The sequence below is a fragment of the Pholcus phalangioides genome, unplaced genomic scaffold (assembly GCF_987345545.1).
Source record: "Pholcus phalangioides strain wild (caught in Gottingen) unplaced genomic scaffold, Ppha-v1.0 ptg000004l_1, whole genome shotgun sequence".
Lineage (NCBI taxonomy): Eukaryota > Metazoa > Arthropoda > Arachnida > Araneae > Pholcidae > Pholcus > Pholcus phalangioides.
This window is the reverse complement of record NW_028301597.1, coordinates 10,562,721-10,578,030: the sequence shown is the minus strand read 5'-3', so window position 1 is coordinate 10,578,030 and position 15,310 is coordinate 10,562,721. Positions and strand designations below refer to the sequence as shown.

Sequence of the window (15,310 nt, the reverse complement as noted above, 5' to 3'; positions counted from 1 at the left end):
GTCGTGTGTTATGAAAGAGGCACAAGATTTTTTTCTGATGCAAATAATGAGCATCTCACACACAATACATATTTCTGTATTTCTTAAAAAATCGAAACCAGTTGATTGCAGCATCCGTGCGTTCATTGAAATTGGTTATGCACAGAACATGCCGGTTATAAGCAGTGCCGTCGTAAGGCATGGGCCCACCAGGGCAAGGACCGTGGGACCTCAAGATAAAAAAGGCTTAACAAAAGTGAGATGTGGTTGAGATTTTCGGGAATTTGCCTGGTAGGGCCTCAGAAAAATCCTTTGGCCCTTGGGCCCATGATGCTCTTTAGACGGCCCTGCATATAGGAGGAATCTGTAATTCTGGGATTTCATAAATAATGGATCCACACTGATAATTTGTGCTTAACGACCACGTATACATTTATCGCTAATAACAATCATTTTCATAATGATACGCTGGCCATAAAAAAATTACGGTTTCATCATCGAGGTGTAACTTCTCACTATATCTCATTAACGGTGATATTTTCTTTTGAAAGTATTGAAATTAGCTTCTGCGGATTGTAGGCATGTATTTTTATTCAGTGTCTAACTAATTGTATTGTCTCTCTATCTTGATTGAAGTATAATTATTTCAATCTTTATACATATTGTGCAATAATATTCGAAACAACGGTTTGATACAAGAAGTCATTAAAACATATATCAGGACTTGTAGTCTTTTGAGGATTAACGCGTTTATTGCAGCGCTTCTCAACCTTTTTTGACCCACGGAGCCCTTTTCCGGTATGTAATTTCTATGGCGGAGCCCCAGACGCCTATTTTTTTAATTTATTCATCAAAGTTTCTGACTTATTTTTATTATTCAAAAATATTAATTATTTTTTTCAAATTTACTGTTTTTTTTATTTATTTTCCTCGAGTGGCCACGGAACCCCTGGGAGTTTGCATGGAGCCCTAAGGGATCTGCGGGGCACTGGTTGAGAACCGCTGGTTTATCGGAATCCTCCAATATTGCCAAACTGATTGATTTGGCATGAACCGGCTGGTAGGGTTACTAGTTGGCGAGATGTCACGTTTCCCGCTCAAAGGCTTTTCTTCTTTACCCTTCAGAACGCCTGCGGTCATTTTCGTTCTCCTCCTCTGCCTCCTCAGTATGTTACGGGACATCGATGCTGATCTCAATGTATTTTCTCTTTTGAAATCGCTCTCTTTGTCGACTCCCCAGTATGTGTTTGGCCAGAGATATATATATATATATATATATGTTGAAAATGAAATAAAATGGAAGTATGATATTCTGAAACCAATGATAAAAGGGTATAAATATGTTTAATTCTGATGAAACAGGTTTATTTTTTTGCCTTTTGCCTAACCAAATACTTGCCTTCAAAGGCGAAAAATGTGAAAGAGGTAAAAAGACAGTTCTTTTGTTCAACAATGGTTGAGGAAGTTAGATAGAAAATTTTCAAGTGAAAAAAAAAAAGTTTTATTTTTTGTATAATTGCACCGCTCATCCAAAAATAACAGACCTTTCTGCAATAAAATTATGCTTTTACCACCTAATTCAACGGCAATTTCACAGCCACTGGATCAAGGAATTATCCTAAGTATGAAAGCTTTTTACAGAAAATTAGACCAAAAAAAATATGTGAATTTGTGGAGGTTGGAATGCACGCAAAAATTTCAGTTTTAGATGCTACTGAAATGATTGATTCTGTGTGGAAGTCAGTCACGAGTGCCACGATTCGGAACTCCTTTTGTCATGTTGGTTTTTGTTCCGAGTCTTTGAAAAACGATAATTTATCCAAAGATTCCTCTCAAATTACGTGTGGAGAAAGCATAAATAATGCTGCAGGTGATTTTATAGAGGATAAATTTGTGAAGGTTGACTTTGATCTTGTAACTTCAGGACTTTTAGAAGACGACGATATTCTAGAATCAATCAGTCAAAGAGGATGTGCTTCATGTTCCAAAGAAATAGAATCAGAAAGTTCAGATGAAGAAGTATTCACCATCTCACCATGATGCATTAAAAGCTGTAGATGTGATACGTTGATTCCTACGCACTCGGGAAAAAGCCGAACAATCGCAGGATAAACTGAACATTGTAGAATAATTTTTGTTTTCTCTATTACTACCTATATCTACTTTTGATCAAATGTTGATTTTAGTGATGTATTACGAGCAAAAGGTTAAATTTCTCAGAACACTGATATGGTTTATTGTAAGCTCTTTCGAACACTGGTGCAGTGGACAAGGTTTTGGTAAATTTGACCAATTGTTGCCAAAAATAAGTGTGCGTAATTGGCGATGAAAAATTTTGACGATAATACGATTTTTAATTGCCAATCTTTCAGCGCTTATAGCTCGCCGATATTTCTATGAAAATGATGTCATCTTATAGGATTTTTTCCATTCTTTACAAGTATGTGCTTAGTTTGCGTGTAGATCTAGAAGAATACTTCACACATATTTTTTCCATAATTGATTATCCACCATAACTCAAACGGTTTGAGATGAGACAGGGTTGGTGGAATGTTTCATGATCTACTTGGGCTCATCATCACCTTTCGTTTGGCAGAATACATTGGATTCACCCTGTATATAACCTTGATGGGGAAGAGAGGTATGCCAAGTCTCTTCATTCATTCTTAGGCTGACCATTTTTTTAAATAAAAATATAGCAAATATATCCAAAATATATAACATCACCTGTTCTCGCCAAAAATTGTTGTACTAAGAAGAAAAAATTGACAAATATGGCTGAAATCGTTAAAAAGTTGCTTTTGATCAGGAAATAAAAAGCTATTGTGAATCTGCTATGAATTGTGTAGTACATTTTGCTTTAAAATGCTGCACGTCACAAATATGTGACTTCGACAAATGTTGACTCTCTGTTATACAGTGCAACCTCTATAATTACCCATGCAGATAACTTGACTACCCCAATAATTCTGCACCAATCTAATGTGCCATGATTGGCACAGTACTGAATTTAATGGAGGAAATCTCTTCTCCCACGAAATGTAACTTTCAAAGGCAGAAAATTAAATTTTAAACAAATATTCTCAATTTCAGAAGAAATGTATTTCTTTTACAAAAATTGTGCATCCCCCCCCCCCCCTAAATTTTGTGGCCAGGTGCGACTGTACCTTTCGCAACTGCTTAGGTCTGGTCTGCTTTAACAAAATGGAAAGTGAAAAAGCAATAAGATTTCTATTAATTTGAAAAAGGGGTCCTTTCACACGAACCCTTGTGATGGTCCCAGATGCATACCACTTTAGAGAAAAATATTCAGTATATAATAAAAGAATAAAAAGTGAATTGTTTCCTCATCCAAGTTCACTGATTCCCTGAAATCCTTCGGCAGAACCGAAATAAAGAATGTTCGAGGCCACCTGATCATGCGCAGGGCTACCTTTACATTAGATATCTTAAAATCATACCCCTAACTGATGGAGGGGGCTAACAGGGCTCTCATCAAGAATGAATATTTGATTCTGCACCCCAAATTTCCCGCCAACAGCACTGTTTGATTTCCAAACTTAAAAATATCGCTCCAAATGGAAGGGGGGGGGGGGCCTCCAAGTGATCAGAAATAGGTAATTGAAAAAAATTCAAAAATATTTAAGAGAATATAATTGAAATACACTGGGGTAAGAAATTAAGAGAATTTGCAGACTTGGTCGATTATCTCTAGAACTACTGTACCGATTTTAATGAAATTTGATATGCACATACATTGATACAATAGAAAACAAATAACCATTCAATAATTGTAATACACACACGCATGATTGTGCGTAACACTCGTTGAAGTCGGAAGGTATGAAACAGCGGTTGCAGAATAAACAAAAAAATGGGTTGATAGGGTATGGTCCCCTCTTACAGATATACAGGTCTCACAGCGTGATTTCATACTTGAAATAAGGCAGTTTATCATTTCCTGTGGCAATTGGTCCCACTTGTTCAGCAACGCTGTTTTCATTCCCTGGATGGTTCCCGGAGGGGGGTTGCGAGTTGCAATTGCCCTCCCCAGAGCGTCCCAGACATGCTCTATAGGGTTAAGGTCTGAAGATCTGGCTGGCCAATCCATCCGGCGAATATCCTCACTCTCTAGAAAATCGTCGAGCAGAAGAGCTCTATGTGGCCTCGCGTTATTGTCCATTAAAATGAACTCAGGGCCAACTGCACCCCTGGAAAGACGAACATAGGGCTCCAAGACCTCATCCCTATACCTCACACCAGTCACAGTGCCTCTTTCAAAGACATGGAGAGGTGTGTGGCCGTCCAACATGATGCCTGCCCAGACCATTAAACCTCCTCTGACATAATGATAGATTTCACGGACATTGGAGGGTAGGTAGCGGGTCCCTGGTTCTCTCCATATGAACGTACGGCGAGAATCGGTGCTTAGGCTGAACCGGGACTCATCAGTGAAGAGAATGGTCGCCCATTGATCCATACTCCAATCTCTATGCTCTCTGCATCATGATAAACGGATTCTCCTGTCCATAGAAGTGAGCGGGACGCAAACAGCAGGTCTTCTTGCAAGCAACCCTCTCTCACGAAGTCTTTTGGAAACAGTCACCCTTGATACACGGGTTCCTGTGGCTGCATACAAGTCACGGGAGAGCTGAGAAGCTGTAGCACTCCTGTTACGCCTCACTATAATCGACAAATGGTGATCTTCTCTGGCCGTCGTGGCTCTTGGATGACCTTGCCCAGGCTTTCCCTCAATGGATCCGGTATCCTGGAACTGTTTCCATAAGTTACACACGACGCTGGGCATTAAATTGAACTCTCTACAAACCTGGACTTGAGATTGGCCTGCTTCTAGCCTCCCCACTATTCGCCACCTCATTCCATCATCTAAACGTTGGTGGTTACTCATTTTTATTGTTACAATTTGAAATTTACTGATTGCTGCAAAATAACACCAAGAAATTCGCAGAGGTGTGCTAGCGAACGAAATGCATCTTAACTTATGCGTGCTTATAAAGCCTGTTTCTCTACTGGCTCCGCCTACACACACGTGTATGCTTATGTATTTGATGTACACGATTTGCATTTTTGTCTAGAAGCAGTGGTTTTACATTCAGTTCAGTTCTTTTCATGAAATTCGATAAAATATGCAAATTCTCTTAATTTATTTCACCAGTGTATAACCGGTACAATTTCTGGTTGCATTTTTCAAGTTTTATAAAAGAAAATTTATCAAACGTTATAGTGTGATCCCAGCCTTAAAGGGAGGGGGAATAAAGTTTTTTTATGAAATGCTTTGCTCTGAAATGCAGAGAATGAGAGGAAATTTCAGTAAACTATATTGTATGGTAATATATTATACTATATTATATGTTGATAATGGATAATTTTGTACTCAAAATGAAACTTTCTCAGAATTTATCTTTTTTCATGGTGTAGTTCTTCTTTTTTTGAATCGATGTTTGTCTCATCAATATGAAATATGCAATACTGTGTTGAATCGGAAAAATTATTCCCTCGAAAAATTTATGATCAGTGTGTTAACTCTTGACACGTATATCAACCCCCTTCCATTTAATCCAGTGTTTCTAAAACGTCATGCACCCATGACCCCAGTTCGTCATAGTTTATTCGTGACCCCTTAAAATGGCCTAATGTATAAAAATGAAAGCACTTCAAAGGATTGAATGGGCACACATCAAGAAATCAAAGTGTTGCTACACCCTCAAAAAAGGTTGGTGATGAACCTAGGAGCCATGAGTGTGATGCACACTTTGAGATCAGTTGAATATTTTCGAAATAAAATAATATAAATGCTCTATATTTACTCAACACTTTTTGAAGCAGAATTCCAGGCGTTATTTGTTTCTGTATTCACAACACATTGGTGACCTAATAAAATCTAATCTAATCATTATGGAAAGTTAGAGTTAGAAAATAGATGTCACTTTTTTTTATTTGCCTTTTTTCAGTGTGACTCTACAGTAGGGAAACATTTCCCTTCTAAGAATGCAATGTGAAAAGTTTTCAAGCTTTGCTTGAAGGGAATCTCAGAAGAAAATACTTTATTGAATGAAATTACATTGAACTATGGTTGACTTTAGTTAAGGTATTGATTATATTTGGTGGGTACAAGAATGAGATCTGTTCACATGGCATACAGAGTAAATATGGTGAATGTTGCCACAAATCATAAAAGTTCACATTGTCCATTTGCACTTTTAATTATTGTACATTGTTCATTTGCACATTGAATTATTATACATTGTTCATTTGCACATTGAATTATTGTACATTGTTCATTTGCACATTCATTGTTTCAGCAATATGCAATAATGCAGATTTCAATGCAATAATGCAGATTTCAATGCAATAAAATCAATTTACATGAATCTCTCTCTTGATGATGAATCTTGATGCATAAACGGATACAGAATATTCGAATTGGGGGTGTTGAATGTCTATCTCAACCCTCCTTTTAATAATACATTTTTTTAATTGAAGTGGGGAATTTTCTGTCTATGTTTTGACGAGTTGTAATTTGTGGTTAATCTACAGATTCCACAGTGATGAATAATATAATTCAAACTTTTCTTTTGCAGTTGTCCCCCCCCCCCCGAACTATTGCAATTAGTATATTAACCAAGTTTGACTGTAATTGTTATTTGTTTCTATTATTGTCTATATTTATTGAATGCAGTGTCATTTATCAAAAAAGGGGAAAAACCACTCATTCTTTCAATATTCATATCAGGATTGGGATTTCCCACATTTTGTATGTGATCTTGATATCAAGTTACCAGGGTTGCATGTTTCTTCATTCAAATTCAACCTTTTCAAGAAGTATGTTCATGTTCCAGATGTTGATATTCATGTCACAGGTAACATATTCAGTGTTCATCAATTGTATATTTCTGATTTTCACACTTATTGTAGGGAAAGGGCTTATTTCTTCAAATTTTCAGAAAATTTTTATGCATGCCAAAGAATGCTAAATTCAAATAATTTAGGCTAATTAAAATTTAACAATGTCTAAAAACTGTCAAATCATTTTAAGGAGAGAGACTTTTCTGGGTCTGCTGAGGTGAATTTTAGGAGAGAAAAAAGAAAGATAGTCTCCATCAGGAATCAAACCAAGTTAATCTTGCAATTAGGACAAGCACACTGATCAGGGAAATCTCTTCCCTTGTTTTTGTACTGCATAGTTTTTCTGTTCTTGAGAACAAAGGATATAGCTGAGTTATTTTTCTCACAGAGAGCTGTTTTAACAACAGACCCTCTCCTCTCAAAGCAAGGGTTCTTAATCAATGTTCCCTCTAATTTTCCTATTTTGTGAACAAACCTAATTTTGTGCTATTCATGTGAGAGAAAAAAAAGGTATTCTCATTTTTTTTTTTTAGAATTTTCCCAGATTGCATTTCTCATTATAAAGTATGGTCAGTCTAAAATCGCAATGTTGTCTTGTCAATGTCATGTCTCTATTCAGAACTAAGATGCCTGTAAAGGGTTTTTCTAAGGGTTAAACATTTTACCCGCATTTAATGGTTTTTTTTCTCAACTTTTCTCCCTTTTTCGAATTTTAATATCTCAGCATATTTTTGCACTGAGAAACGTGTATTTTTTTTCTTTTGGCATCGGGAGAGACCGCAATAATTCTCTAATTGGGTTTTTGGGCGCTGGGTGCCCATATAAAAGTTTTTTAATTTTAATGACTATATAAACCCTTGCAACATGAATGGTCCATGCATCTGGGTTCCACATGTTATTTGAGAATTTTTATTTAGAGACAATAACATGAGAGACAAAAAGAAAACTACAAAACAAACACTGTTTAACCCAAAGGGATATAGTCTTTCCATGAGTCATAAATAGTAACACAAATGGGAAAATATTCTCGGCAACCTTGAAAGTGTACAACAACAATAATACTCCATATAATAAATACACTAAATAATGCTCAATACCCAAATTGACTTTTTTTTTTGAAGAATATTACTTTGAATGTTACCTCCTCTCTCTCAAATTACAACGATTAGTTAATTATTGAATAAAATGTAATATCCGTTATTTCAAATACACAATTTATTATTGTTTTTTTAATTATATTAAGTGAAAGCTGTTGTCAATTGATACCATTAAACTCATTGCATAACCTTGGAGTAAGAAAGCAAAGATTTTTTGTAAATTATGTTTTTTGGTAATGGTATATGATATAGATGCTCTGTTCGTATAGTACTTCTTTGCGTAAACGCTTTGTGAGGATGCCAGTCAGGATTTTTATACATGAACAGCAGTACTTCGTATATGAAGTTGACATACATTAAAATGAGTTAGTGATACATTGCGTAGACAGATACCTCCCTAGACATTTAATCCATGAAATATATGTGGAAATATCCACGTGTAGAACACTCTCAAACTGTTGTATGGAAATAATAGATTTTAGTTTAAACATCAAATTCGTAATTGCTTTTAGTTTATTGACATTTAAAGTAGTGTGCTCTTTCCAATTCAAGTTGGACGAGATAACCAATCCAAGATATTTATAATATATTACTCTTTCTCTATGAGCACTATTACAAATAGTATCACGATGAAAATCACCTCATTCATGAAATTTAATTTCAGTTGCCTGTGTATTTAGATTTATTAAATTAAAATGCATCCATTTGGTTTTACTTGTGTTAACTTTACTTAAAGGCTTTTAATTCTTTTACTTATGATGTACATGTCTGTTTTTTAATGTTTTACCAAATCTTCAGTTGTGTTAGCTGCATAAATTAAGAAAGTATCATCTGCAAATGACACCAACTGACCAGAAATATTAGCATTATGTATTTCATTTATATAAAATGTACTTTTTTAAATGGGAAGTATGCCTCTAGGATCAACGGTTCGCCAGTAAAATGCTGTGCATGCTGTTACCCTGTATAAATGACACATCTGAAATGGGACTATTTAAATACTCTTTTAAGTACTATACTATAAAAGACACCAATTTAAATACCTTTTTTTACATTGAAAGTGTTTCTATAGGGAACTGTTTACAAGTTATTTGAGATGAAGCAGGCTCAACAGTTTTCACCGTATATATACCTCTGTTAGTACATGAAGCCATCACAATGTTTCTGCACAACAAAAATCAAATAGGTATACGTCCATTTGCATATGACACAATCAGAGCATTTGGGTGCAATCTCCCTTAAAGCAGGGCCAGTCCTAGGAATTCTGCCACCTGTGGTGAATAATATTTTGCAGATCTTAAGATATGATTATCTCAGAAGAGTTTTCTTTCTTCACCTCTATGACCTTGATACAGTGGTTCCTGAAGTGTTGGTCACAACCCCGCCCCTTAAAAAAGGGGAAAAAATATATTCATTTCTACGTTTCTTTAAATCTGGATTTATTTATTTCATTAGTCGCGCAGGAAGTCACCATATTGGTTAACTATTAGACACGGTTTGCATGTCCGTCAAAGAAAGAAGGAGATATCACGTGATCCAAAAAGCCTCACTGAAGAAAACCCGGGCAACGCCGGGTATTATAGCTAGTATTATATAATCTTCATATAACACATTAAAATTCTACATAAAATATACTAAAAATAATTTGAAGAAAAATCTTATTCTATCAAGTATCACTAATGTGCTTTTGCGCTTTTTTTATGACAAAAATTACATAAATTAATATTTATCCTTAATCCAAAGACAAAATTATTTATTGAAAATCCAAGAATCGCTCTTCTCATTTCCTAGCTTTTAAAACCGTGATTCTCAGCTTTATGTAGCCTAGTGGTTCTCAACCAGAGGCCCCAGGATATTCCAGGGGGCCATGGGGAAAATATCGCAAAAGGTGAGCCACTGCTGGTGATAAGGAGGCCACAAAGAAATTTATTAAAAGAGTGACCAAAAATTTAATTTCAATCAAAATGCATAGAATGTTTTTTTCGCATTTTCCCCCCTATTTAAGTAACATTAACATAAAGATTTGATTGATTTTTGATTGTTTGGCAGGATATTTCAAGCCTAGCATAAGAATCTGAGTAGTTGAAAGATGAAATTTATCTCTTGAAATATCAAAAATTTCAAAAGTTTGACAGAAACAAGCACAATGATTTTTTTGTGTTTTAGTCCAGTTTCTCATAAGGCTCTGATTTTTATGACCTATAGATGAAACACTGTTGCTGATAAGTTATTAGCAACTATTTCTTTAGGTCATAAAAATCAGAGCCTCAGCCATAACCTTGTGTTATCAATAATTGAAAGGTTTCGAGATGAATGTATTTATATATACAGTGTCACTTTATTGACAGTAACATTTATTAGAAGACGACCAACCATAAAACAGCGTTAAATGTGGATAAAACGGTTTTGTTGGTGTCAGGAGAGACAGGGCAACAACTTCATAATTGAGTTTTTGAGCACACGGTGTCTGTATAAAATGTTAACATTTTTATTTTAATGTATAATTATACAACCCCTGACAACATGTATGACATATCTGAGTACGACACGTTATTATGGATAATTTTTCTAATTGAAAGTATTTCTGTAGGGCAAACGGTTTGCCAGTAAAATATCATATGACCTGCTACCTATGCACCCTGTACATTACATGTAGTGTCTGCTATGTGAGACACACACAAAATTGTGTTGTGTTCAAGCTAACTCTCACGTTGCTTCATTCGCCTGCGAGAGAGAGGCCACATTATCAACCAAAAAGCCACTTGGCTTGTCATCTAGCCTACACACACCATACCATAAAGATAAGTTTTTCCTATTTATACATTATTTTATTGGGAGAGATTCCTTGTGCTACCCAACCCCAATCTGCCCCCCACCCACATAAAGACCGATCTAGCATACGTAAAATACTTATGACCACGGTGCAGGATATTGTAATGTGGTAGGTCTTCTCATGGTGCAACTTGAGTAATGCAAATTTTATCAGCAGTCATTGTACCGCTTGATCATCGTTTAGCACTGCATAACCTTGATGGTCCTTGCACCAATAAAAAACAAACTCCAATCCAATCTGAATGTGCAGATGAACCCTCAAATGGTGGCACATGACGCAGCAAATCCTTTGGAAAGACATATTTGTCATATTTGTTTTTTGGTGAAGTGCTGTTGTGCACTATCTAAACCCCCCCCCCCCCTCGCATTTTCTATTTTGATTCTACTGCTCATGTTGTGATCAAAAATGCTTGTTTAAGGGTCTTAAGTCACCTGTCAAAGTTTGTCCCATGAATTTAGAATCACCCTGTATTACATGTGAGAAACATCAATACCTAATACCTTCCGCCACTTATCAAATAAAACTGTTAAAATTATTCGATTAAAATCATCAACCTTATTTCAATTAATGTGCTGCATGTGAAAAAAAAAACCGATATTATCTGATATTAGTTGGCATTTCATAATCAATAATAGTATAATTTCATAATCAATATTAGATAAATTATCAAGTTTACCATGAAATTTTAACAGTTATTTTTTTGTGGTAAAACAGCGTTAGTAAAACGCCCAAAGTGTAGTCAGCTTAGGCATTCTGTGATTGTAATAAAAAAGAACGAAGCAAAGGACGGCTACTCTTTGCGAGTTTCACTAATGTAGGTACTGTCTAACTTCAACAATTGTTAACATTTTGAGGCAAATTTGACAATTTAACTACTATTATTGCTTATAAAATATTAACGATCACATCTTACTTTTTTTTTATCATGCGACACACATATTCAGTCGCTAATTTCAGTTGAAGAATTGTAACTGTTTTATTTTAGATGGCGGAAGGGGTTCATTGAAGAAGGTTCATTGATGTCTTTTTCACATTTAATATAACACTGTACTGTATAATTGTTTTGATATTTTCTAGAAGGCTTATTTTTTTTTTGATGAAATTTTATTTTTACCCATTTTATTAGTTATGGACAAATATGTCTGAAAAGGCACCATTTTTTTACGGTGGAAAAGTTCAGAAAATATATGGATGCTTCAAGCCTGAGAATGTACACAAAGGTTTTTTGTTGCGCAGAAAAAAATTCCCTATATTCTATGAGGCAACATGTTATTTTGTCATTCTGCACAGATATCTAAATTGTGTGAGCAGAGAAACAGGTCTGTGCCGGTGAAATAAAAGAGCATATCCCCTTTCTGAAAAAAAGTTAAAGGGCTAAAGGATTACATTCACATGTAAGAATAAAATTTTTCCTTTTCACAGCGAGCATCTCCATGCTCATCATGCCCTCCTCCATCCTGGAGCTAGTTCCCTCTCCCTGAGACAGAGATCTTTGGTGGGGCCTCTAGTGCCATCTTAACGCATGGGTCCACCCAGGCACAGCTCAGGGGGGGTCTCAGAAAAATCACTTGCCCTGTGGGCCCACAATGCTCTTAAGATGGCCCTGGGGTGCCCTGGCCTCCCTTATAGTGAATTTATAGCGTAAAAACAACAACAAACAATTAGGTTTGCCCCAGGCCCCCTGCTAGTGCCCTGCCAGCCCTATCCTTGTGGGGGGGTCATAGTGCTCACTATTTCATTGAGGATAGATGCTTGATTTCATATTTGAGGAATATTCACCCCTTACTCAGATGAACACTCTATGATTCACAATGATTCACAGTTAAAGTATATATCAGAGTTCTTGTGTGGAAGCTGTTCTTCTGGTGATGGTTATAGTCAGGGTTGTTGGGTTTACACCACGTTGGTTTTATTCAAAAAAAATCACGTAAAAGTGGTCTAAATATAATTTTTCCTCTTAATCATATTGGTTCTTTATTAGCAAAAATGATTAATTCTTACCACATTTTTCTATTCTTGGGGTGCATTCTGATGGTGCATCTTCAAATGGTGTAAGGTGATATAAGAAATATTATAAGTGGCTATTTTCAAAAAAATCTCATAAAAGTGGCCTGAATATAAATTTTTTGCATATTAAGTATTTTAGTTGCTGAAAATTATATACAGTATCAAAATTTCTCATTCTTACTGCAGTTTCTAACTTTGTGTTACATTCTGATGCTCTATATCTTGAGCAAATTCATGAATGAGGATTGCATCACACATATGTGGTGGCTTATTATCTCACAGGATTTGATTTTTTTTTTTTGTTCACAAAGAAGCAGAAACAGTAGTGACTTCATTGTCATGCCAAAGGCAGGTGGTCTTGTAATCCAAAAAGACACCAGCTGCTCCTAAAGGACAAAGACCAGTGTACTAGTTGTTACATTACCTGAGACATTTTCATTTTCTTTCCATAGGAAGCAGCACATCGCGTACTGTGTATCACCACCAGGCTTAATATTAATTTTTGTATACACGTATTTTCAACATTACCCATAGTTAATCAAGGTTCTACTGTACAGTAGTAAGAGCCCAAAATTGGCCAGTTTGTGAAATGGTTGGTGATTGCTGTCCAAATAATTTTCATTTAAATATTCCTTGTAAGATATAGACTGGGTGACCGCTTGGTTAGGATCTACAGTAGTAAGTGTTTATGAAAAATAATCAGCTATATACAGGGTGATTATAATTAAAGTACTGATTCCAAAACATGAATAAGAACTGTTGGCCAGAATGGCTTGAAAATTTGTATGAATTCATTGAATGAAGCAATGGAATTTTCTTCTGCAGAAGGAAAAAGTACTTTAAAATGCACAAGTATAGATTATGCGGCACTTGGTCAGCAGTATAATCTATTTTGCACAATCATCATTTCGACACTTCAACAGCATCAGTGTGTAAATAGGAGGTCTGGACAGATGCCAGGGTGACTAGAAAATCGGTTTTGGCACCTAAGTTTTATATGCATCATTGCTAAAATGAAGTGTAAGTATGAGAATTTTTTTTAAATTTTGTAATAATGTATCTTCCAACATGAGAATTGGGTCGTAAAGTCCCGGAAAAAAAATACTACTCAGGACTGTTTTTCTTGGGGGAAAAACATGCTTTGCTCATAATGAATTTGGCTGGCTCCTAAATATTTTTTCAATTTGTAGTGGCCCTGGTGGATAGTACAACTTTTATCAAGATGCACATTGCAACATCAGCATAGCAGCTGCTGAAGAACCATTTCAACAATAACAAGATAACACAACACTTGACTGCTATATCATTCACCTATCAGGTGAACTTGCAACCTTTGGCTTTGGGGATACCCCAAAATGTTATGTGCAGTGGTTGGATTGCAAAATTTGGTGAATTGAAAGCACATAAACATCATTACCATGGCATAGGCCTACTCTGATCTGTTATTGAACAAGCATTTTTGTTCTTCCACCTCACTGTGGATAACATATTTAATATTCCTTGTGTAAGTTGTAGTTCTTTGTTTAAATGACTTCATTTTTGTGATGTTTCCATGAATTATGAAATTGTGCCATGCTAATTCTATTATCATTTTGCCTTGCTGGCTATCATATCCACTCTGCGAGCAAGTTTCCTATGTGCTGGATGAGTACAGCATCATCCATTTTATATTTTTAAGTATTTTTCCCCTTTGCCATACAAAATTCCATTGCCCCAGGAACATTCATGTAAAATTTTTAAGTCATTCTGACCAGTGGTTTTATTTTATAGTGTTCTGAAATCAGAACTTTAGTTATATTCATCCTGTACATCGCAAATCATTGTTAATTAGTCTACATTAATCATGCTTCATTAAACCCCTTGCGTGCCGGAAGTGGCGTCACTCGTCCCCCCCATTTTCCTCCCTTTCTGTTGTTGGTTAGGGGCTTTTTTGCCGCTAGGGACGTTGATAGCAAAATGGTGGGGCAACTCCCTCCCCATTTTTTTCTCCTGGAAGGGAGTTTTTTTTACCTTGATGATGTTGGTGGGTGTGTTTCGCCCCCTTTTTTTTCTCCTAGGGGTTTGATGATGATGCTTTTATATATATATAATTTTATTTTTTTGTTATGGACGTTGCTGCTTCGGGGCTTTTTTTTTTTGCTTTCATTCTTTCGTACGTATATAAGATCTGTTAAATAAATCCTTCGGTTGCGACTAGCACGACAATAAAAAAATTTCACATTCGTGCATACGATGGAATCTCCGACAAAAAATGACGTAAAAATTCTGTGAGATTGCTAAGTGTGTGGTTCTCTTCATTATTTTTTTTCTTATTATACAAATGCGAAAGTGGCGGGAGAATTCCTGTCTCATCCTTTGCCACTCAATTGTGTTATACTACTGCGTGTATGTTAGCCTGTAACAATAGTTGGGAACCTTTGGGGAATTTGCCAAACCTGCCTCTATCTCTTATTTTTGAAACATGTTTATATAGTTGTAATTGTATAATCCTTAATAGAATTTGTTATGTTATCTTACCTTTTTATAA

General features: G+C 35.7%; 1 protein-coding gene across 7 annotated transcripts in view; it reads left to right on the top strand.

Annotated features, from left to right (window-relative positions):
• Positions 1 to 15,310, top strand: part of LOC149086528 (transmembrane protein 117-like) — a 255,499-nt gene that overhangs the window by 188,246 nt on the left and 51,943 nt on the right. For all 7 annotated transcript variants that reach the window (XR_016196129.1, XR_016196130.1, XM_089255986.1 and 4 more), the window contains one exon: positions 6,734 to 6,860. Coding sequence is in view for 5 of the 7 variants with exons in the window: in XM_089255986.1 (XP_089112112.1) it covers positions 6,734 to 6,860 (127 nt within the window). In the remaining 2 variants the exon portion in view is untranslated. The remainder of the gene's footprint in view (positions 1 to 6,733; positions 6,861 to 15,310) is intronic.